General features: G+C 46.7%; 1 protein-coding gene across 4 annotated transcripts in view; it reads left to right on the forward strand.

Annotated features, from left to right (window-relative positions):
• Nucleotides 1-23,796, forward strand: part of PDE2A (phosphodiesterase 2A) — a 257,890-nt gene that overhangs the window by 151,773 nt on the left and 82,321 nt on the right. For all 4 annotated transcript variants that reach the window (XM_069971912.1, XM_069971911.1, XM_069971910.1 and 1 more), the window contains 3 exons: nucleotides 13,395-13,504; nucleotides 15,300-15,355; nucleotides 21,511-21,570. In XM_069971912.1, the coding sequence (XP_069828013.1) occupies nucleotides 13,395-13,504; nucleotides 15,300-15,355; nucleotides 21,511-21,570 (226 nt within the window). The remainder of the gene's footprint in view (nucleotides 1-13,394; nucleotides 13,505-15,299; nucleotides 15,356-21,510; nucleotides 21,571-23,796) is intronic.

Raw genomic sequence — 23,796 nt, forward strand, 5'->3', positions numbered from 1 at the left:
CTCCATGAGGTGCTGCCTGATACAGTCTCCGTGGGTCAGTCTCTTACCGTTCATAAGATCTCTGTTGTCATTGAGTGTGAATGTTCTGGAACACCATGCTGACCTTATGCATCTCACAGCAGACTGTTTGTTACAGTGTGTCCAGCCTGGACAAGTGCAGTCAGATGAAGAGTCTAACTGAACACCCTGGCGTCTTGCTGATGCTTGGCAAAATTTGTAGATCCAATTATATCAACATATATGATTTATTAGCTGAAGAGCTAGACAAGAGCCGGAAATTATTCCAGATCAGACCCCTAAATTCATCCAGACCCCAGATCAGATTTGATTGGTGGAGACGTTGCCCTCCTCCAGCATCTGTGATGTCCGGTCTGTAGCTTGCTGGACATGTCTCTGGATTCGGACTATGGTCACCCACTGCTCTATCCTGGTTGTTTTCACTCACTGACAGCAAGAAGCTGTGGGGATGATGAGCAATTCAAAGACTGTGGATTTCTTTACTTCCACCTTGATGAGGGTTTATTTATAACAGACCGGATTATAAGCCGCCTCCGTGATTGGCCGTCTCAGGATCCTCTCAATGTCACCTCGCGGCTTATTATATATACAGAGCTGTGTACACAAAACGGGAGGAGGGTTATAATCAGGACCATTTACCAAGTTCTGCTTTATTCTTAGATGCATTGAAGTCATACAAAATTGTGTGCAAAAGTTTATGTACCCTTGAATTTGTCAAGGTCAGATAAGGTCGATTGGATTTTGGATTTTTTGTGTTGTTTTTGTGTCTTGTGCCGGAGGTGGGACGCGAGTCAGAGGCCGAAAACATCCAGGGGGATGTCTGTGCAATAGTTCTGCTTTACTGCACTGCTGTGCTCCCATCCCCGCCTTCCCTGAAGAGCTGACACTCCCCATAGTCCTTGCACTTTACTGCTTAGCTGTGCTTCTATCCCGGCCTTACCTGAAGAGCTTGCACTCCCCATACTCTTTGCACTTTGTTGCGCTCCCATCCCCGTCTTACCTGAAGAGCTAACACTCCCCATAGTCCTTGCACTTTCCAGCTTTGCCGTGCTCCCATCCCCGCCTTACCTGAAGACCTTGCACTTTACAGCTTTGCCGTGCTCCCATCCCCGCCTTACCTGAAGACCTTGCACTTTACAGCTTTGCCGTGCTCCCATCCCCGCCTTACCTGAAGAGCTTGCACTTTACTGCTCTGCCGTGCTCACATCCCTGCCTTACCCGAAGAGCTTGCACTTTACAGATTTGCCATGCTCCCATCCCCGCCTTACCTGAAGAGCTTGCACTTTCCAGCTTTGCCGTGCTCCCATCCCCGCCTTACCTGAAGAGCTTGCACTTTCCAGCTTTGCCGTGCTCCCATCCCTGCCTTACCTGAAGAGCTTGCACTTTCCAGCTTTGCCGTGCTCCCATCCCTGCCTTACCTGAAGAGCTTGCACTTTACAGCTTTGCCTTGCTCACATCCCCGCTTTACCCGAAGAGCTTGCACTTTACTGCTCTGCCGTGCTCCCATCCCCGCCTTACCTGAAGAGCTTGCACTTTCCAGCTTTGCCGTGCTCACATCCCTGCCTTACCCGAAGAGCTTGCACTTTACTGCTCTGCCGTGCTCCCATCCCCGCCTTACCTGAAGAGCTTGCACTTTCCAGCTTTGCCGTGCTCCCATCCCCGCCTTACCTGAAGAGCTTGCACTTTACTGCTCTGCCGTGCTCCCATCCCCACCTTACCCGAAGAGCTTGCACTTTCCAGCTTTGCCGTGCTCCCATCCCCGCCTTACCTGAAGAGCTTGCACTTTCCAGCTTTGCCGTGCTCCCATCCCTGCCTTACCTGAAGAGCTTGCACTTTACTGCTCTGCCGTGCTCCCATCCCCGCCTTACCTGAAGAGCTTGCACTTTCCAGCTTTGCTGTGCTCCCATCCCTATATATCCATATCTCTGTGCAGCTGTGTCTGCCTCCTCGGCGCGGAGAAGAGATCGATCGAGGCGGTGATTTAATGAGAAGACAGCGAGCAGCATCTTGTGTCTCCACAGTGTGAGCTCTGCCCGGTGTAATCACTCATCTCTGCCTGGGAGCCTGAAGGAACTATTATACAAAGAATCCTCTCTACTTCTGGCTTAAAGGGGTATTCCAGCCGAAAACACTGACCACCTACACCCTGGATGGGGCATGTTAGATCGGTGCGTTCAGCTGATTCCATCAGTCTGTCTAATATCATGGTAGCCACAATGCACATGCTCATTTGCCACATTATAGTCATATGACTGGGGGTGTGGCTTACTCTGGATCCCCGATCCTAATGATCGGCAGAGGCCTCACTGATCTATCACCTATCCAGAGCATGCATATAATATACTAATACATCTTACAGAAAATACCGGAATCTTCTTGTCCAGAGGATAACAATATTTCACAGCTGAGGGTTTGTTACTACTGTATCTGGTCTAGACAATGCTCTGGACAATGCTCTGGGAAATGCACTGGACAATGCTCTGGGAAATGCACTGGACAATGCTCTGGGAAATGCACTGGACAATGCACTGGACAATGCTCTGGACAATGCACTGGACAATGCTCTGGACAATGCACTGGACAATGCTCTGGGCAATGCTCTGGGCAATGCACTGGACAATGCTCTGGGCAATGCACTGGACAATGCACTGGACAATGCTCTGGGCAATGCGCTGGGCAATGCTCTGGGCAATGCACTGGACAATGCACTGGACAATGCTCTGGGCAATGCGCTGGGCAATGCTCTGGGCAATGCACTGGACAATGCACTGGGCAATGCACTGGACAATGCTCTGGACAATGCACTGGACAATGCACTGGACAATGCTCTGGGCAATGCTCTGGGCAATGCACTGGACAATGCTCTGGGCAATGCACTGGACAATGCACTGGACAATGCTCTGGGCAATGCGCTGGGCAATGCTCTGGGCAATGCACTGGACAATGCTCTGGACAATGCTCTGGGCAATGCGCTGGACAATGCTCTGGATAATGCACTGGACAATGCACTGGACAATGCACTGGACAATGCTCTGGACAATGCACTGGACAATGCTCTGGACAATGCTCTGGACAATGCACTGGACAATGCACTATAGTGTATATAGTGTATATAGTATATGATTGGACAAGATCTAGAGAGACTCCACCCCTGTCTATGTAAGGTCTTAAAGCAAATAGAGAAAACTCCAAGCCATGAGGAGGAAAGAACTGCCTGTAGAGCTCAGAGACAGGACTGTGAGGAGGAGGAGGAGGAGGGAAGAATTGCCTGCAGAGCTCAGAGACAGGACTGTGAGGAGGAGGAGGGAAGAACTGCCTGCAGAGCTCAGAGACAGGACTGTGTGGACAAGTCCTCTAATCTCTGTATCTAATTTGTATCACAGGACCTGTCTTTGTGTATCTAATCTGTATCACAATACCAGTCTTTGTGTATCTAATCTGTATCACAGGGCCTGATTTTGTGTATCTAATCTGTATCACAGGGCCCGTCTTTGTGTATCTAATCTGTATTACAGGACCAGTCTTTCTGTATCTAATCTGTATCATAGGGCCCGTCTTTGTGTATCTAATCTGTATCACAGGGCCCGTCTTTGTGTATCTAATCTGTATCACAGGACCCGTCTTTCTGTATCTAATCTGTATCACAGGAGCGGTCTTTGTGTATCTAATCTGTATCACAGGACTGTTTTTGTGTATCTAATCTGTATCACAGGAGCGTTTTTTGTGTATCTAATCTGTATCACAGGAGCGGTCTTTGTGTATCTAATCTGTATCCCAGACCCGGTCTACCACCCGACTAGTCTTTCCTGCGGAGGCCTCGGGGGATTTATCGTGTAATGAAATCATTTGGTTTCCTGGCGGCCTCAGGAAATAATGAAGAATTCTCCTAATCCTTTAATAATCAGGAAATAAATAGGATAATCCTGTAGTGCGCCTCCGACTATCCGATCCGCGCAGGTAGCAGGGTCAGTAACCCCTTCAGCCCTGGTGTGTAGGAGGTTTAGAGGGGCTGGAAAGGGGTCATGGGGACTGCAGTACCCCAGACTGACCAGAGGTGGCGATAACCCAACCATAGTTATACTGATTGCCTGTGTGCTGAAGCTACTACCTGGCGGAGGTTTGTTATAGTGTCCCGTGGCAGTATGGTGGTGGTTTGTTATGGTGTCCCGTGGCAGTATGGCGGTGGTTTGTTATAGTGTCCCGTGGCAGTATGGCGGTGGTATTTTATAGTGACACCTGGCAGTATGGCGGTGGTATGTTATAGTGACACCTGGCAGTATGGCGGTGGTATGTTATAGTGACACCTGGCAGTATGGCGGTGGTTTGTTATGGTGTCCCCTGGCAGTATGGCGGTGGTTTGTTATGGTGTCCCCTGGCAGTATGGCGGTGGTTTGTTATAGTGACACCTGGCAGTATGGCGGTGGTATGTTATAGTGACACCTGGCAGTATGGCGGTGGTTTGTTATGGTGTCCCCTGGCAGTATGGCGGTGGTTTGTTATGGTGTCCCCTGGCAGTATGGCGGTGGTTTGTTATAGTGACACCTGGCAGTATGGCGGTGGTTTGTTATGGTGTCCCCTGGCAGTATGGCGGTGGTTTGTTATAGTGACACCTGGCAGTATGGCGGTGGTATGTTATAGTGACACCTGGCAGTATGGCGGTGGTTTGTTATGGTGTCCCCTGGCAGTATGGCGGTGGTTTGTTATGGTGTCCCCTGGCAGTATGGCGGTGGTTTGTTATAGTGACACCTGGCAGTATGGCGGTGGTATGTTATAGTGACACCTGGCAGTATGGCGGTGGTTTGTTATGGTGTCCCCTGGCAGTATGGCGGTGGTTTGTTATAGTGACACCTGGCAGTATGGCGGTTGGTTTGTTATGGTGTCCCGTGGCAGTATGACGGTGGTTTGTTATGGTGTCCCCTGGCAGTATGGCGGTGGTTTGTTATGGTGTCCCCTGGCAGTATGGCGGTGGTTTGTTATGGTGTCCTGTGGCAGTATGGCGGTGGTTTGTTATGGTGTCCCCTGGCTGTATGGCGGTGGTTTGTTATAGTGACACCTGGCATATGGCGGTGGTTTGTTATAGTGACACCTGGCAGTATGGCGGTGGTATGTTATAGTGACACCTGGCAGTATGGCGGTGGTTTGTTATGGTGTCCCCTGGCAGTATGGCGGTGGTTTGTTATAGTGACACCTGGCAGTATGGCGGTGGTATGTTATAGTGACACCTGGCAGTATGGCGGTGGTTTGTTATGGTGTCCCGTGGCAGTATGGCGGTGGTTTGTTATGGTGTCCCCTGGCAGTATGGCGGTGGTTTGTTATGGTGTCCCGTGGCAGTATGGCGGTGGTTTGTTATGGTGTCCCCTGGCTGTATGGCGGTGGTTTGTTATAGTGACACCTGGCATATGGCGGTGGTTTGTTATAGTGACACCTGGCAGTATGGCGGTGGTATGTTATAGTGACACCTGGCAGTATGGCGGTGGTTTGTTATGGTGTCCCCTGGCAGTATGGCGGTGGTTTGTTATAGTGACACCTGGCAGTATGGCGGTGGTTTGTTATGGTGTCCCGTGGCAGTATGGCGGTGGTTTGTTATGGTGTCCCGTGGCAGTATGGCGGTGGTTTGTTATGGTGTCCCGTGGCAGTATGGCGGTGGTTTGTTATGGTGTCCCGTGGCAGTATGGCGGTGGTTTGTTATGGTGTCCCGTGGCAGTATGGCGGTGGTTTGTTATGGTGTCCCCTGACTGTATGGCGGTGGTTTGTTAAGGTGTCCCCTGGCTGTATGGTGGTGGTTTGTTATAGTGACACCTGGCAGTATGGCGGTGGTTTCCTCGCGGCGCTGTGATGAGGCAGGAGACATCTGTATTCCGCGCTCTCCTCGCCCGCCGCCCTTTAAAAGGTTGAAATAGCAGAACTGTTTCCCCATCAGATAGAACGCGTGTTCCGAGATGTTCACACAACTGCTTCTCCCTGTAATTGGTGTTTATTGTGGGAAAGGTCAGGCAGCGCGGGGACTGGCGCTGGGCGCTACGCCTGTCCGGACGCTTCATACCTGAATGGGATTTTTATGAGCGCAGATTACTGTTTAGACAAGTGCTCCGTGCGTTCCGGAATATTTCATGTCGTCCCATCAGAGAAATGCGTCTCCTGAATGATTTCCACATGTAGCGCTGCCATATTAATGCCGGGGCGCACCTGACCGAAATCAATGGGGATCAGCCGGGAGGAGAGATAAGGGGCTGCAGAGCTGCGATCACTGTGCCGACACCAGGAACTTATCAGCTTGGCATATGGCCACCGACTCGTAAAAGTCATCAATATCTCAATAATAAGCAATACGCAAATGAGCTCATCTCCAAATAGATATAAAGGGTCTCTCTAGCACCACCTATAGGTCACCATTCGGTAAGTCACTATCAAGCCTAAGAGCCTGGAGACAAGTGAAACAGTGACACCTACAGGGAACAAGAGTGTACTGCAGAATGGATTATCTGTATGGCATAATAACAGCGACTGACACCAGGGAGTACAGGAGAAGTAGTACTGTGCACTGTCCATATATACAGGACAGGAGAAGTGGTACTGTGCAGTGTCCATATATACAGGACAGAAGAAGGGGTACTGTGCACTGTCCATATATACAGGACAGGAGAAGTGGTACTGTGCCCCGGCTATATATACAGGACAGGAGAAGTGCTACTGTGCACTGTCCATATACACAGGACAGGAGAAGTGGTACTGTGCACTGTCCATTTATACAGGACAGAAGAAGTGGTACTGTGCAGTGTCCATATATACAGGACAGGAGAAGTGGTACTGTGCACTGTCCATATACACAGGACAGGAGAAGTAGTACTGTGCACTGTCCATATAAACAGGACAGGAGAAGTGGTACTGTGCAGTGTCCATATATACAGGACAGAAGAAGTGGTACTGTGCAGTGTCCATATAAACAGGACAGGAGAAGTGGTACTGTGCAGTGTCCATATATACAGGACAGGAGAAGTGGTACTGTGCAGTGTCCATATATACAGGACAGAAGAAGTGGTACTGTGCAGTGTCCATATAAACAGGACAGGAGAAGTGGTACTGTGCAGTGTCCATATATACAGGACAGGAGAAGTGGTACTGTGCAGTGTCCATATATACAGGACAGGAGAAGTGGTACTGTGCAGTGTCCATATATACAGGACAGGAGAAGTGGTACTGTGCAGTGTCCATATATACAGGACAGGAGGAGTGGTACTGTGCAGTGTCCATATACACAGGACAGGAGAAGTAGTACTGTGCACTGTCCATATATACAGGAGAAGTGGTACTGTGCACTGCCCATATATACAGGACAGGAGAAGTAGTACTGTGCACTGTCCATATTTACAGGACAGGAGAAGTGGTACTGTGCACCGGCCATATATATAGGACAGGAGAAGTGGTACTGTGCACTGTCCATATACACAGGACAGGAGAAGTGGTACTGTGCACTGTCCATATACACAGGACAGGAGAAGTGGTACTGTGCACTGTCCATATATACAGGAGAAGTGGTACTGTGCACTGTCCATATATACAGGACAGGAGAAGTAGTACTGTGCACTGTCCATATATACAGGACAGGAGAAGTGGTACTGTGCAGTGTCCATATACACAGGACAGGAGAAGTGGTACTGTGCACTGTCCATGTATACAGGACAGGAGAAGTGGTACTGTGCAGTGTCCATATACACAGGACAGGAGAAGTGGTACTGTGCAGTGTCCATATATACAGGAGAAGTGGTACTGTGCAGTGTCCATATATACAGGACAGGAGAAGTAGTACTGTGCAGTGTCCATATATACAGGACAGGAGAAGTGGTACTGTGCAGTGTCCATATATACAGGACAGGAGAAGTAGTACTGTGCAGTGTCCATATATACAGGACAGGAGAAGTGGTACTGTGCACTCTCCATATATACAGGACAGGAGAAGTGGTACTGTGCAGTGTCCATATATACAGGACAGGAGAAGTGGTACTGTGCACTCTCCATATATACAGGACAGGAGAAGTGGTACTGTGCACTCTCCATATATACAGGACAGGAGAAGTGGTACTGTGCACCGGCCATATATACAGGACAGGAGAAGTAGTACTCGGCAGTATCCATATATACAGGATAGGAGAAGTAGTACTGTGCAGTGTCCATATATACAAGACAGGAGAAGTAGTACTGTGCACTGACCATATTATATACAGGACAGGAGGAGTGGTACTGTGCACTGTCCTTGTATATACATGATAGGAAGGAGTACTAGGCATTGCCCCCAGCATACACTATTATCACTATGAGTACGCAGTGACATGTGACCTGTATATTGTGCTGTCACCCCTCTTTCCAGCCATCCCCAAAAGAGTCAAACCTCTCAGTAGTAACTAGCGCTCACTGTGCAGAGGCTGCTGGACACCACCATCATGTTACGGTCCTATTACACGGAGCGATTATTGTTTAAAAATTCACTATAACCAATGAAAATGAGCGATTATCAGTCCGTGTAATAACATCCAACCATCAAACAAGGGAGGAAAAATTGTTTATTTCTGTCCTTCAACATGTTAAAAAATTATCCTTGGTAGTTCGCCGATCGGTCACATATCTGTTGATCTAATAAGTCGTTCGCGGATAAAACATGCTGTGCGGGTCGTCCTGAGGAACAATTAGCGACCATATAACAACGTAAAAACGATTGTTCATAACAGTAATCGGTGAATGTAATAGCCTCAGAGTCGTTCGCTATAAAATCGCTGGTTATCACTAGTGATCAATCATTATAGCGAATCTGTAAACAATAATCCCCATGCATAATACGGCCGTTAGGCAGCCCCCCGCCCTGTTACCACTGCAGCACCAAAAACTATGTTTGTAAATAAAATATACTTTTTTTTTTCTTTTTTTTTTAAATTCTCAGTTTTATTAAAGTTTTTCATAAAAAACACAAACAAGCTCCAAAAAGACGCAGGCAGAAAAGCAATTAGCAAGTTGACATACTGACAAGAAAAACAGCCCATATCCAGAAAATACAACACTTTTTTTTGCCAAATAACATCTCTTAATCCAGCCCTGTATTTTGTCTCTGGAGTGCCCCTTTAAGTGTTTTCCCCTGTTGATGTGTTGTTGATGTTGTTGTTGGGTATGTTTGCTCTGCGTCCTGGCTCCTTGCACTGTAAGTAATCCTGGCAGACGTCTCGCCATCACATTGTACAGATGACTAAGCCTCGCTGTGTTTCTGCCATTCACACCATTAAGCAGCGATCTGGGAAGCAGGAGACGAGGTGCTAAACAGCTCACACCTGGAAGCCGCTCTGTAGCCCCCACAATGGATCAGCAGCCGCTACAGACGCCACGAGATTCAATAAGACGATGGCCGTGTGACCGCCGGCCAACACACCTCTAATGTCGATGACAAATTATAAGAACTTAGAGGAGTGAAGTATATGAGACATCTGCCTCCTAGTCTATCCATGGTGATGAGTGGGGGCGGTCTGAGGCCAGGATGTATCTATGGTGCTGAGCGGGGGCGGTCTGAGGCCAGGATGTATCTATGGTGCTGAGCGGGGGCGGTCTGAGGCCAGGATGTATCTATGGTGCTGAGTGGGGGCGGTCTGAGGCCAGGATGTATCTATGGTGCTGAGTGGGGGCGGTCTGAGGCCAGGATGTATCTATGGTGCTGAGCGGGGGAGGTCTGAGGCCAGTATGTATCTATACTGCTGAGCGGGGGCGGTCTGAGGCCAGGATGTATCTATCAATGGTACTAAACGGGGGTGGTCTGAGGCCAGGATGTATCTATGGTGCTGAGCAGGGGTGGTCTGAGGCCAGGATGTATCTATCAATGGTACTGAGCGGGGGTGGTCTGAGGCCAGGATGTATCTATGGTGCTGAGCGGGGGCGGTCTGAGGCCAGGATGTATCTATGGTGCTGAGCGGGGGCGGTCTGAGGCCAGGATGTATCTATGGTGCTGAGTGGGGGAGGTCTGAGGCCAGGATGTATTTATGGTGCTGAGTGGGGGAGGTCTGAGGCCAGGATGTATCTATGGTGCTGAGCGGGGGAGGTCTGAGGCCAGTATGTATCTATGGTGCTGAGTGGGGGCGGTCTGAGGCCAGGATTTATCTATACTGCTGAGCGGGGGCGGTCTGAGGCCAGGATGTATCTATGGTGCTGAGCGGGGGAGGTCTGAGGCCAGGATGTATCTATGGTGCTGGGTGGAGGTGGTCTGAGGCCAGGATGTATCTATCCATGGTACTGAGTGGAGGTGGTCTGAGGCCAGGATGTATCTATGGTGCTGAGCGGGGGCGGTCTGAGGCCAGGATGTATCTATGGTGCTGAGCGGGGGCGGTCTGAGGCCAGGATGTATCTATTCTGCTGAGTGGAGGTGGTCTGAGGCCAGTATGTATCTATGGTGCTGAGCGGGGGAGGTCTGAGGCCAGTATGTATCTATGGTGCTGAGCGGGGGAGGTCTGAGGCCAGGATGTATCTATCAATGGTGCTGAGCGGGGGTGGTCTGAGGCCAGGATGTATCTATGGTGCTGAGCGGGGGCGGTCTGAGGCCAGGATGTATCTATGGTGCTGAGTGGGGGCGGTCTGAGGCCAGGATATATCTATGGTGCTGAGTGGGGGAGGTCTGAGGCCAGTATATATCTATGGTGCTGAGGGGGGGCGGTCTTAGGCCAGGATTTATCTATGGTGCTGAGCGGGGATGGTCTGAGGCCAGGATGTATCTATGGTGCTGAGTGGGGGCGGTCTGAGGCCAGGATTTATCTATACTGCTGAGCGGGGGCGGTCTGAGGCCAGGATGTATCTATGGTGCTGGGTGGAGGTGGTCTGAGGCCAGGATGTATCTATCCATGGTACTGAGTGGAGGTGGTCTGAGGCCAGGATGTATCTATGGTGCTGAGCGGGGGCGGTCTGAGGCCAGGATGTATCTATGGTGCTGAGCGGGGGCGGTCTGAGGCCAGGATGTATCTATTCTGCTGAGTGGAGGTGGTCTGAGGCCAGTATGTATCTATGGTGCTGAGCGGGGGAGGTCTGAGGCCAGTATGTATCTATGGTGCTGAGCGGGGGAGGTCTGAGGCCAGGATGTATCTATCAATGGTGCTGAGCGGGGGTGGTCTGAGGCCAGGATGTATCTATGGTGCTGAGCGGGGGCGGTCTGAGGCCAGGATGTATCTATGGTGCTGAGTGGGGGCGGTCTGAGGCCAGGATATATCTATGGTGCTGAGTGGGGGAGGTCTGAGGCCAGTATATATCTATGGTGCTGAGGGGGGGCGGTCTTAGGCCAGGATTTATCTATGGTGCTGAGCGGGGATGGTCTGAGGCCAGGATGTATCTATGGTGCTGAGTGGGGGCGGTCTGAGGCCAGGATTTATCTATACTGCTGAGCGGGGGCGGTCTGAGGCCAGGATGTATCTATGGTGCTGAGCGGGGGAGGTTTGAGGCCAGGATGTATCTATCCATTGTACTGAGTGGAGGTGGTCTGAGGCCAGGATGTATCTATGGTGCTGAGCAGGGGCGGTCTGAGGCCAGGATGTATCTATGGTGCTGAGCGGGGGCGGTCTGAGGCCAGGATGTATCTATTCTGCTGAGCGGGGGCGGTCTGAGGCCAGGATGTATCTATGGTGCTGAGTGGAGGAGGTCTGAGGCCAGGATGTATCTATGGTGCTGAGCGGGGGTGGTCTGAGGCCAGGATGTATCTATCCATGGTACTGAGTGGAGGTGGTCTGAGGCCAGGATGTATCTATGGTGCTGAGCGGGGGCGGTCTGAGGCCAGGATGTATCTATGGTGCTGAGCGGGGGCGGTCTGAGGCCAGGATGTATCTATGGTGCTGAGTGGGGGCGGTCTGAGGCCAGGATGTATCTATGGTGCTGAGCGGGGGCGGTCTGAGGCCAGGATGTATCTATGGTGCTGAGCGGGGGCGGTCTGAGGCCAGGATGTATCTATTCTGCTGAGTGGGGGCGGTCTGAGGCCAGTATGTATCTATGGTGCTGAGCGGGGGAGGTCTGAGGCCAGTATGTATCTATGGTGCTGAGCGGGGGAGGTCTGAGGCCAGGATGTATCTATCAATGGTGCTGAGCGGGGGTGGTCTGAGGCCAGGATGTATCTATGGTGCTGAGCGGGGGCGGTCTGAGGCCAGGATGTATCTATGGTGCTGAGTGGGGGCGGTCTGAGGCCAGGATATATCTATGGTGCTGAGTGGGGGAGGTCTGAGGCCAGGATGTATCTATGGTGCTGAGGGGGGGCGGTCTTAGGCCAGGATTTATCTATGGTGCTGAGCGGGGATGGTCTGAGGCCAGGATTTATCTATACTGCTGAGCGGGGGCGGTCTGAGGCCAGGATGTATCTATGGTGCTGAGCGGGGGAGGTCTGAGGCCAGGATTTATCTATGTGCTGAGCGGGGGCGGTCTGAGGCCAGGATGTATCTATGGTGCTGAGTGGGGGCTGTCTGAGGCCAGGATTTATCTATGGTGCTGAGTGGGGGCGGTCTGAGGCCAGGATGTATCTATGCTGCTGAGTGGGGGAGGTCTGAGGCCACGATGTATCTATGGTGCTGAGCGGGGGCGGTCTGAGGCCAGGATTTATCTATGGTGCTGAGCGGGGGAGTTCTGAGGCCAGGATTTATCTATGGTGCTGAGTGGGGGCGGTCTGAGGCCAGGATGTATCTATGGTGCTGAGCGGGGGCGGTCTGAGGCCAGGATTTATCTATGGTGCTGAGTGGGGGCGGTCTGAGGCCAGGATGTATCTATGGTGCTGAGCGGGGGCGGTCTGAGGCCAGGATGTATCTATGGTGCTGAGTGGGGGCTGTCTGAGGCCAGGATGTATCTATGCTGCTGAGTGGGGGAGGTCTGAGGCCACGATGTATCTATGGTGCTGAGTGGGGGCGGTCTGAGGCCAGGATGTATCTATGCTGCTGAGTGGGGGAGGTCTGAGGCCACGATGTATCTATGGTGCTGAGCGGGGGCGGTCTGAGGCCAGGATGTATCTATGGTGCTGAGCGGGGGCGGTCTGAGGCCAGGATTTATCTATGGTGCTGAGTGGGGGCGGTCTGAGGCCAGGATGTATCTATGGTGCTGAGCAGGGGCGGTCTGAGGCCAGGATGTATCTATGCTGCTCAGTGGGGGCGGTCTGAGGCCAGGATGTATCTATGGTGCTGAGTGGGGGCGGTCTGAGGCCAGGATGTATCTATGGTGCTGAGCGGGGGTGGTCTGAGGCCAGTATGTATCTATCGTGCTGAGCGGGGGCGGTCTGAGGGAAGGAATTTGGCACTTCTTCCTCAGTGATTGGTTGTCACTCTTTCCTCAGTAATTGGTTGTCACTCATTCTGTATAAGATATAATAATCTTTTTCCTTTCTCTTTCAGGGATTCTGTTCTGCTCCGGAAGAGGATTGAGTGCAGCGGTCTCACCCCCTCCGAGCTCCTGGGCCAGCGGATGAGCAGCCTGGCAGCGCCACTTCCCCCAGACAAACAAGGTGGGTTGGTGTCTGGCAGTGCCCAAGCTGGTGCGGCCGATAACTGTAGTCACAGTATAAGGTTCCCCACTCCTGTAATCACATTATGAGGGTCCTCACTCCTGTAGTCACAGTATAAGGGTCCTCGCTCCTGTAGTCACAGTATGAGGGTCCTCACTCCTGTAGTCACAGTATAAGGGTCCTCACTCCTGTAGTTACAGTATGAGGGTCCTCGCTCCTGTAGTCACACTATGAGGGTCCTCGCTCCTGTAGTCACACTATGAGGGTCCTCACTCCTGTAGTCACAGTATAAGGGTCCTCACTCCTGTAATCACACTATGAGGGTCCTCGCTCCTGTAGTCACAGTATGAGGGTCCTCGCTCCTGTAGTCACAGTATGAGGGTCCTCACTCCTGCAGTCAAAGTATGAGGGTCCTCGCTCCTGTAGTCACAGTATGAGGGTCCTCACTCCTGCAGTCAAAGTATGAGGGTCCTCGCTCCTGTAGTCACACTATGAGGGTCCTCGCTCCTGTAGTCACACTATGAGGGTCCTCGCTCCTGTAGTCACAGTATAAGGGTCCTCACTCCTGTAGTCACAGTATAAGGGTCCTCACTCCTGTAGTCACAGTATGAGGGTCCTCGCTCCGCCAAGCAGCCACCAGCCGTGATAATAACAATGGTCAGAGCGGCTCCTCTGTGCCTCCACACCCTGCAGACACACAGGAGATTACGGCGCCCCCTGCTGACGGCCAGTTACATTTTTTAGAGTTGCAGAAATCATCTCATCAGTTTCCAGAAAAGAAAATTTTCTAGGTGGAACTACAGGTTGGAGGTTTGTGAGAACAGCGCCACAGGCTGCTGCCGACTACCAGGCTGTTATGTGAGCTGCATCTATTATCTGTGATTAAAGTCATGAGTTTGTAGAATGTGGAATAATCAGGAGTCCAATACTCACACGAGGTGTGGTCAGGGGTGGTATTACAGATACAAATTATCAATGAATTCTGATAAATAACAGCACACCATGTGGTTAGGAGTGGTATTACAAATAAAAATGATCAATGAGTTAAGTTACACAACAGCACACCTTGTGGTTAGGAGTGGTATTACATATAAAAATTATCAATGAGTTAAGTTACATAACAGCACACCATGTGGTTAGGAGTGGTAATACAAATACAAATTATCAATGAATTCTGTTACATAACAGCACACCATGTGGTTAGGAGTGGTATTACAGATAAAAATTATCAATGAGTTAAGTTACACAACAGCACACCTTGTGGTTAGAAGTGGCATTACTAATAAAAATGATCAATGCACTCCGTTACATAACAGCACACCATGTGGTTAGGAGTGGTAATACAAATACAAATTATCAATGAATTCTGTTACATAACAGCACACCATGTGGTTAGGGGTGGTATTACAAATAGAAATGATCAATGAGTTCAGTTACATAACAGCACACCATGTGGTTAGGAGTGGTATTACAAATGAAAAATATAAAATAATCCAGAGAACACCACACTATGTGGTCAGATGGGGTATTACAGTAAAAATTATCAATGTTTGACAATAAAGGTATACATCACATTTTTTAAAAATTGGTAAAACAATGATTAATTTATCTTGAGCATATAATTACACCCCGTGTGGTCAGGAATGGTATCACAATATACACTGACCACACAGCCGCCCACCATGTACTGCAGTCAGGAGTGATATTATATAAAACGATTTATTAGCACAATGATTTCTAAAGTATCTGATCACATGACGGATGTCACATGACTTTGTCTTTTCTCCTCCTGCAGTGCTGATCCTCCCCCTGCTAGAACATGACAGCGGGAGAGTTATCTGTGTCATACTGGTAAGTGCTATAATATCACCCCAAGAAATGTCATAATATGCTTCTGTGTGGTCTTACTGGACTTACTACTGCTAGTTATATTATACTACATAGAGCAGTGTTCTAGTAGTTATATTCTTGTATATAGCTGCAGTATTATAGTAGTTATATCCCTGTATATAGGAGCAGTATTATAGTAGTTATATTCCTGTATATAGGGGGCAGTATTATAGTAGTTATATTCTTGTATATAGGAGCAGTATTATAGTAGTTATATCCCTGTATATAGGAACAGTATTATAGTAGTTATATTCCTGTATATAGGGGGCAGTATTATAGTAGTTATATTCTTGTATATAGGAGCAGTATTATAGTAGTTATATTCTTGTATATAGGAGCAGTATTATAGTAGTTATATTCCTGTATATAGGAGCAGTATTATAGTAGTTATATTCCTGTATATAGGGGGCAGTATTATAGTAGTTATATTCTTGTATATAGAAGCAGTATTATAGTAGTTATATTCTTGTATATAGGAGGCAGTATTATAGTAGTTATATTCCTGTATATAGGATCAGTATTATAGTAGTTATATTCCTGTATATAGGGGCAGTATTATAGTAGTTATATTCTTGGATATAGGAAGCAGTACTATAGTAGCTATATTCTTGTATATTGGAGCAGTATTATAGTAGTTATATTCCTGTATATAGGAGCAGTATTATAGTAGTTATATTCCTGTATATAGGAGCAGTATTATAGTAGTTATATTCCTGTATATAGGAGCAGTATTATAGTTGTTATATTCCTGTATATAGGAGCAGTATTATAGTAGTTATATTCCTGTATATAGGAGCAGTATTATAGTAGTTATATTCCTGTATATAGGGGGCAGTATTATAGTATGTATATTCTTGTATATAGGAGCAGTATTATAGTAGTTATATTCTTGTATATAGGAGCAGTATTATAGTAGTTATATTCTTGTACAATGGAGCAGTATTATAGTTGTTATATTCCTGTATATAGGAGCAGTATTATAGTAGTTATATTCCTGTATATAGGAGCAGTATTATAATAGTTTTATAAATAGAGTACAAGGAAGGATCAGTATATTATTTTCCTTTATGTAGTAGTAGTCAGCAGCCGGAATTTTTTTTGTTTTATACTGAGTTTTGCTCTCTGGACTGTCTTTCAGGCCTTAATGTTAGAGAAATTATAGACTCCTTCACAGACGCAGACACATCTTGCAGGCTATATGCCTCATTGAACTCGTTTGATAACTGAGTTAGTAAAATTGCTTTATAATTTTCCTATACATCTATTATATTGCCATCAGTGCCGCGAGCCTTATCTTAAGGAGCGTGGAGGACCGGGGTCTCATTCATCCAGGGTAATCGGTGCATCTGCCGGTGCTTCACTCTGTGTCTAACGTTAGGAGATGTCTGGGATAATTTCCCTTCCTTTGATCGGGATTTATTAGAGGTGGATATGGGGGTTCTCCCTGTGACCCCCTTCTCCTCCACATTAGAGGCTTCAGGAATAATCTTCAGGAGACTGATGATTGTTTCCCGTCCATCATGTCGGCTCCAGGAGAATTCGAGGAATCGTCTATGTTCAGCATGTAAGGGAATGTCAGCTCCTCTGCACATAATGACGGCGGGTTATCCCGCTATCGCAGTCTCCTATTATAGCTGTATTGGATAGTGATAGGATTCACTCTTCCATCTTTAGTCCTTCACTTTATATTTCCTGTTAGTTTAGTATCTGTACAATAATGGTGGAGCGACGGCTGAGCGACCCTTCAGGGGGACATTGAGAGGACGGGAGAGCTGCTCACAAGGTTTATAGGGGAGAAGTGAGATTTCATTGCCAATCATTTACTCATAGCCAAACACATCTACATATCACACAGCTAGATAAAACTCATCATCATACTACTGTACTGATCCCTTGTTACATCCGGTATTATACTCCAGAGCTGCACTCACTATTCTGCTGGTGGGGTCACTGTGTACATACATTACATTACTGATCCTGAGTTACATCCTGTATTATCCTCCACAGCTGCACTCACTATTCTGCTGGTGGGGTCACTGTGTACATACATTACATTACTGATCCTGAGTTACATCCTGTATTATCCTCCACAGCTGCACTCACTATTCTGCTGGGGGGTCACTGTGTACATACATTACATTACTGATCCTGAGTTACATCCTGTATTATCCTCCACAGCTGCACTCACTATTCTGCTGGTGGGGTCACTGTGTACATACATTACATTACTGATCCTGAGTTACATCCTATATTACTCCAGTTATTATCTGGTCGTGTCCTCTGCGGCCTCCATCCTCTCTTTCTCTCAGGGTCACTCTATAACATTACGAGGACATTTCTATTATTTACCAATGATCAGGATTTCTGATCCGGTGTAAATTAATCTCGGCATATAACAATCCCGGAGAAAGCAGTTTCTCGGCTTAATGAGCAATTTGCTGAAAAGAAAACAAATCTCCCATCATCTCCCGGCGACGCCTGATGTATTGAGTTTTATGATCAGCGAGTAATAATACAGACGTCTCTGGCGCTGCGCCAATCACCGTGTATGTAATTCATCTGCTTTATTAACAGCGAATGTGACTTGACTGCCACACAAACATCTCAATGACTGCTCAGGACCCTGAGTATAATAACATTCCCTCCAAGAAACACTTCCACAGCCATAATTATTCTCATGTAATGAATTTTCACAATGAAACTTTTACACGGACAAAATGTTACTGAAATTACCTCTACAGTATGGATGAGCCTGACATCCATATACTGCTAATAAACTGACTATAATACAGGAAGATAACCTGACGATATCATCCCTGTATCCAAGAATATACAGTAACTATAATAATACTGCCTCCTATATACAGGAATATAACTACTGTAATACTGCTCCTATGTACAGGAATATAACTACTATAATACTGCTCCTATATACAGGAATATAACTACTATATTACTGCTCCTATATACAGGAATGTAACTACTATAATACTGCTTCTATATACAGGAATATAACTACTATAATACTGCTCCCTATATACAAGAATATAACTACCATAATACTGCTCCTATATACAGGAATATAACTACTATAATACTGCTCCTATATACAGGAATATAACTACTATAATACTGCTCCTATATACAAGAATATAACTACTATAATACTGCTCCCTATATACAAGAATATAACTACTATAATACTGCTCCTATATACAGGAATATAACTACTATAATACTGCTCCTATATACAGGAATATAACTACTATAATACTGCTCCTATGTACAGGAATATAACTGCTATAATACTGCTCCTATATACAGGAATATAACTACTATAATACTGCTCCTATATACAGGAATATAACTACTATAATACTGCTCCTATATACAGGAATATAACTACTATAATACTGCTCCTATATACAAGAATATAACTACTATAATACTGCTCCTATATACAGGAATATAACTACTATAATACTGCCCCTATATACAGGAATATAACTACTATAATACTGCTCCTATATACAGGAATATAACTACTATAATACTGCTCCTATATACAAGAATATAACTACTATAATACTGTCCCGTATATACAAGAATATAACTACTATAATACTGCTCCTATATACAAGAATATAACTACTATAATACTGCTCCTATATATAACTACTATAATACTGCTCCCTATGTACAGGAATATAACTACTATAATACTGCCCCTATATACAGTAATATAACTACTATAATACTGCTCCTATATACAGGAATATAACTGCTATAATACTGCTCCTATATACAGGAATATAACTACTATAATACTGCTCCTATATACAGGAATATAACTACTATAATACTGCTCCTATATACAGGAATATAACTACTATAATACTGCTCCTATATACAAGAATATAACTACTATAATACTGCTCCTATATACAGGAATATAACTACTATAATACTGCCCCTATATACAGGAATATAACTACTATAATACTGCTCCTATATACAGGAATATAACTACTATAATACTGCTCCTATATACAAGAATATAACTACTATAATACTGTCCCGTATATACAAGAATATAACTACTATAATACTGCTCCTATATACAAGAATATAACTACTATAATACTGCTCCTATATATAACTACTATAATACTGCTCCCTATATACAGGAATATAACTACTATAATACTGCCCCTATATACAGGAATATAACTACTATAATACTGCTCCTATATACAGGAATATAACTACTATAATACTGCTCCTATATACAAGAATATAACTACTATAATACTGTCCCGTATATACAAGAATATAACTACTATAATACTGCAAAACAGAAAAAAAAAAGGAAAAAATTGGTCAGCTCTCCTAGAACACTGTTCACACTAGGCAGGAGCACGTTGCCATGGCTGAAATTGCAAACACACAAAAATACAGAAAAATGCAACAGCTCACCGCAACAGCAAGATACAGACCCACCATAGACATGAAAATAATTAAAAGCAGCCCCCCCAACTGCCCAAAAAATTCCCACAAAGATAATGAGTCTCTTGGTTACTATTTAAGCTGTTGCATTTTTCTGTGTTTTTGTGTGTTTGCAATTTCAGCCATGGCAACGTGCTCCTGCCTAGTGTGAACAGTGTTCTAGGAGAGCTGACCAATTTTTTCCTTTTTTTTCTTTCTGTGTTCCAGTTGGGGGAGTGGCTGCCTCTATTTGGTCGTGCACTCCACCTGTCTCACCCAGGTGGTGCAATTATTTTTGCAGGTATTAGACGGATCTTGCATGCCCAGAGCATAGGCGTATTACACGCCATGGAGAGGCCATAGTGTACATACAGTGTAGGGTCTGCCTCGATATGAGTCCACCTTATCGTGGTGAGGCAGTTTACGCTGTTTGCAAATAGTAACCAAGAGACTCATTATCTTTGTGGGAATTTTTTGGGCAGTTGGGGGGGGGGGCTGCTTTTAATTATTTTCATGTCTATGGTGGGTCTGTATCTTGCTGTTGCGGTGAGCTGTTGCATTTTTCTGTGTTTTTGTGTGTTTACTATAATACTGCCCCCTATATACAAGAATATAACTACTATAATACTGCTCCTATATACAGGAATATAACTACTATAATAGTGCTCCTATATACAGGGATATAACTACTATAATACTGCTCCTATATACAGGAATATAACTACTATAATACTGCTCCTATATACAGGAATATAACTACTATAATACTGCTCCTATATACAGGGATATAACTACTATAATACTGCTCCTATATACAGGGATATAACTACTATAATACTGCCCCCTATATACAGGGATATAACTACTATAATACTGCTCCTATATACAGGGATATAACTACTATAATACTGCCCCCTATATACAGCGATATAACTACTATAATACTGCTCCTATATACAAGAATATAACTACTATAATACTGCCCCTATATACAGGAATATAACTACTATAATACTGCCCCTATATACAGGAATATAACTACTATAATACTGCTCCTATATACAGGAATATAACTACTATAATACTGCAGCTATATACAGGGATATAACTACTATAATACTGCTCCTATATACAGGGATATAACTACTATAATACTGCTCCTATATACAGGGATATAACTACTATAATACTGCTCCTATATACAGGGATATAACTACTATAATACTGCTCCTATATACAGGAATATAACTACTATAATACTGCTCCTATATACAGGGATATAACTACTATAATACTGCTCCTATATACAAGAATATAACTACTATAATACTGCCCCCTATATACAGGAATATAACTACTGTAATACTGCTCCTATATACAGGGATATAACTACTATAATACTGCTCCTATATACAGGGATATAACTACTATAATACTGCTCCTATATACAGGAATATAACTACTATAATACTGCCCCCTATATACAAGAATATAACTACTATAATACTGCTCCTATATACAGGGATATAACTACTATAATACTGCCCCCTATATACAGGAATATAACTAATATAATACGGCTCCTGTGTTGTATATAACATTATAGTGTTGCTTTGCTCTCTCTATTGTAGATGCATTGCAGTCCGCTCAGTGATTATGATGAACAGAACTTGCGGACGCTGGAGAGACATGTAAGTTATCTGATGTTATATAAGTGTTTCTTGTAGATAACAGGCTCCGCCCCCTCCAGATACACAAATCATTGATGTTTGATTGTTATTACCTCAGATAGTATTTGCCCCCCAGAGGTGGTGGATGTGCAGTTTTCATCAGTCTGATTTACTCTACAATATTCACCCTATCCAGAGATGATCCGTCCCGTCCCTTTAAGGTCGACCCCTGTGATACACTGCCCTTGATCAGATACTTCGTCCCAGTTTTGATACATCCTTCAGTCGGAATGGTTTGTGTCTCACGTCCATCCCCCACCGGCCCCGGAGGATTTTCCTGAATCTTCACCGTGAGCCGCTCCGGAGGAAGGAGAGTCTGGAGCCCGCGGAGACATTAACATTCAGGAGATTAAAGTTAATCATTTCCAGTGCAGGTTAATGAGAGGAGAGCGGCGGCCGGCGGCGGTGGCTTACTCCATCAGATAGCGGCAGCCCATCCCCCGCAGGTGCGCCGGCCCGAGATGGACTCTATAAGAAGAAGGGATTGAGCCGTCTCTTCTCTTATCTGACGGCTTCTGCTCATCTACCGGATCCGCCAGACGGACGTTGCTGCCGTTTTTGCGCTGATGATAATTAACTCTTTTTCTAACTCATTTGTATCTGTTACTTCAATGGTGAAAGTGACTGAAGATGGAGGAAGAGTCTGTGCTGCCTCCATATAGTCCAATAAGTGACCTCCAAAAAGTATTCACACCCCTCTTACATGGTATATGGGAGTGAGCAGGAGGGCAACAAGTCTAGCCCCGCCCCTAGCCATAATGACACAGCAGACCCCGCCCCTAATTATAATGGCTCGGCAGACCCCGCTTCTAATGATAATGACTCAGCAGATCCCGCCCCTAATGATAATGGCTCGGCAGACCCCGCCCCTAATTATAATGGCTCAGCAGATCCCGCCCCTAATGATAATGACTCAGCAGACCCCGCCCACTGCACACACATCTGTACAGCTCCCTTTGAGCTGAGTACTAGCGGTATAGAGGTGTATGTGTGCAAGTAGTGCAGAACAGTAATGACATCCCGTCCTGTATCTCTGCTCCTCCTTACACCCCGTCCTGTATCTCTGCTCCTCCTTACACCCCGTCCTGTATCTCTGCTCCTCCTTACACCCCGTCCTGTATCTCTGCTCCTCCTTACATCCCGTCCTGTATCTCTGCTCCTCCTTACATCCCGTCCTGTATCTCTGCTCCTCCTTACACCCCGTCCTGTATCTCTGCTCCCTCCGTACACCCGGTCCTGTATCTCTGCTCCATCCGTACACCCCGTCCTGTATCTCTGCTCCTCCTTACACCCGTCCTGTATCTCTGCTCCTCCTTACACCCCGTCCTGTATCTCTGCTCCTCCTGACACCCCGTCCTGTATCTCTGCTCCTCCTTACACCCCGTCCTGTATCTCTGCTCCTCCTTACACCCCGTCCTGTATCTCTGCTCCTCCTTACACCCCGTCCTGTATCTCTGCTCCTCCTTACACCCCGTCCTGTATCTCTGCTCCTCCTTACACCCCGTCCTGTATCTCTGCTCCCTCCTTACACCCGTCCTGTATCTCTGCTCCTCCGTACACCCCGTCCTGTATCTCTGCTCCTCCTTACACCCCGTCCTGTATCTCTGCTCCTCCTTACACCCCGTCCTGTATCTCTGCTCCTCCTTACACCCCGTCCTCTATCTCTGCTCCTCCTTACACCCCGTCCTGTATCTCTGCTCCCTCCTTACACCCGTCCTGTATCTCTGCTCCTCCTTACACCCCGTCCTGTATCTCTGCTCCTCCTTACACCCCGTCCTGTATCTCTGCTCCTCCTGACACCCCGTCCTGTATCTCTGCTCCTCCTTACACCCCGTCCTGTATCTCTGCTCCTCCCTACACTGTGTCCTGTATCTCTGCTCCTCCCTACACTGTGTCCTGTATCTCTGCTCCTCCCTACACTGTGTCCTGTATCTCTGCTCCTCCCTACACTGTGTCCTGTATCTCTGCTCCTCCTTACACCCCGTCCTGTATCTCTGCTCCTCCTTACACCCCGTCCTGTATCTCTGCTCCTCCTTACACCCCGTCCTGTATCTCTGCTCCTCCTTACACCCCGTCCTGTATCTCTGCTCCCTCCTTACACCCGTCCTGTATCTCTGCTCCTCCTTACACCCCGTCCTGTATCTCTGCTCCTCCTTACACCCCGTCCTGTATCTCTGCTCCTCCTGA

Source organism: Dendropsophus ebraccatus, chromosome 5, assembly GCF_027789765.1.
Source record: "Dendropsophus ebraccatus isolate aDenEbr1 chromosome 5, aDenEbr1.pat, whole genome shotgun sequence".
In the NCBI taxonomy this organism is placed as follows: domain Eukaryota; kingdom Metazoa; phylum Chordata; class Amphibia; order Anura; family Hylidae; genus Dendropsophus; species Dendropsophus ebraccatus.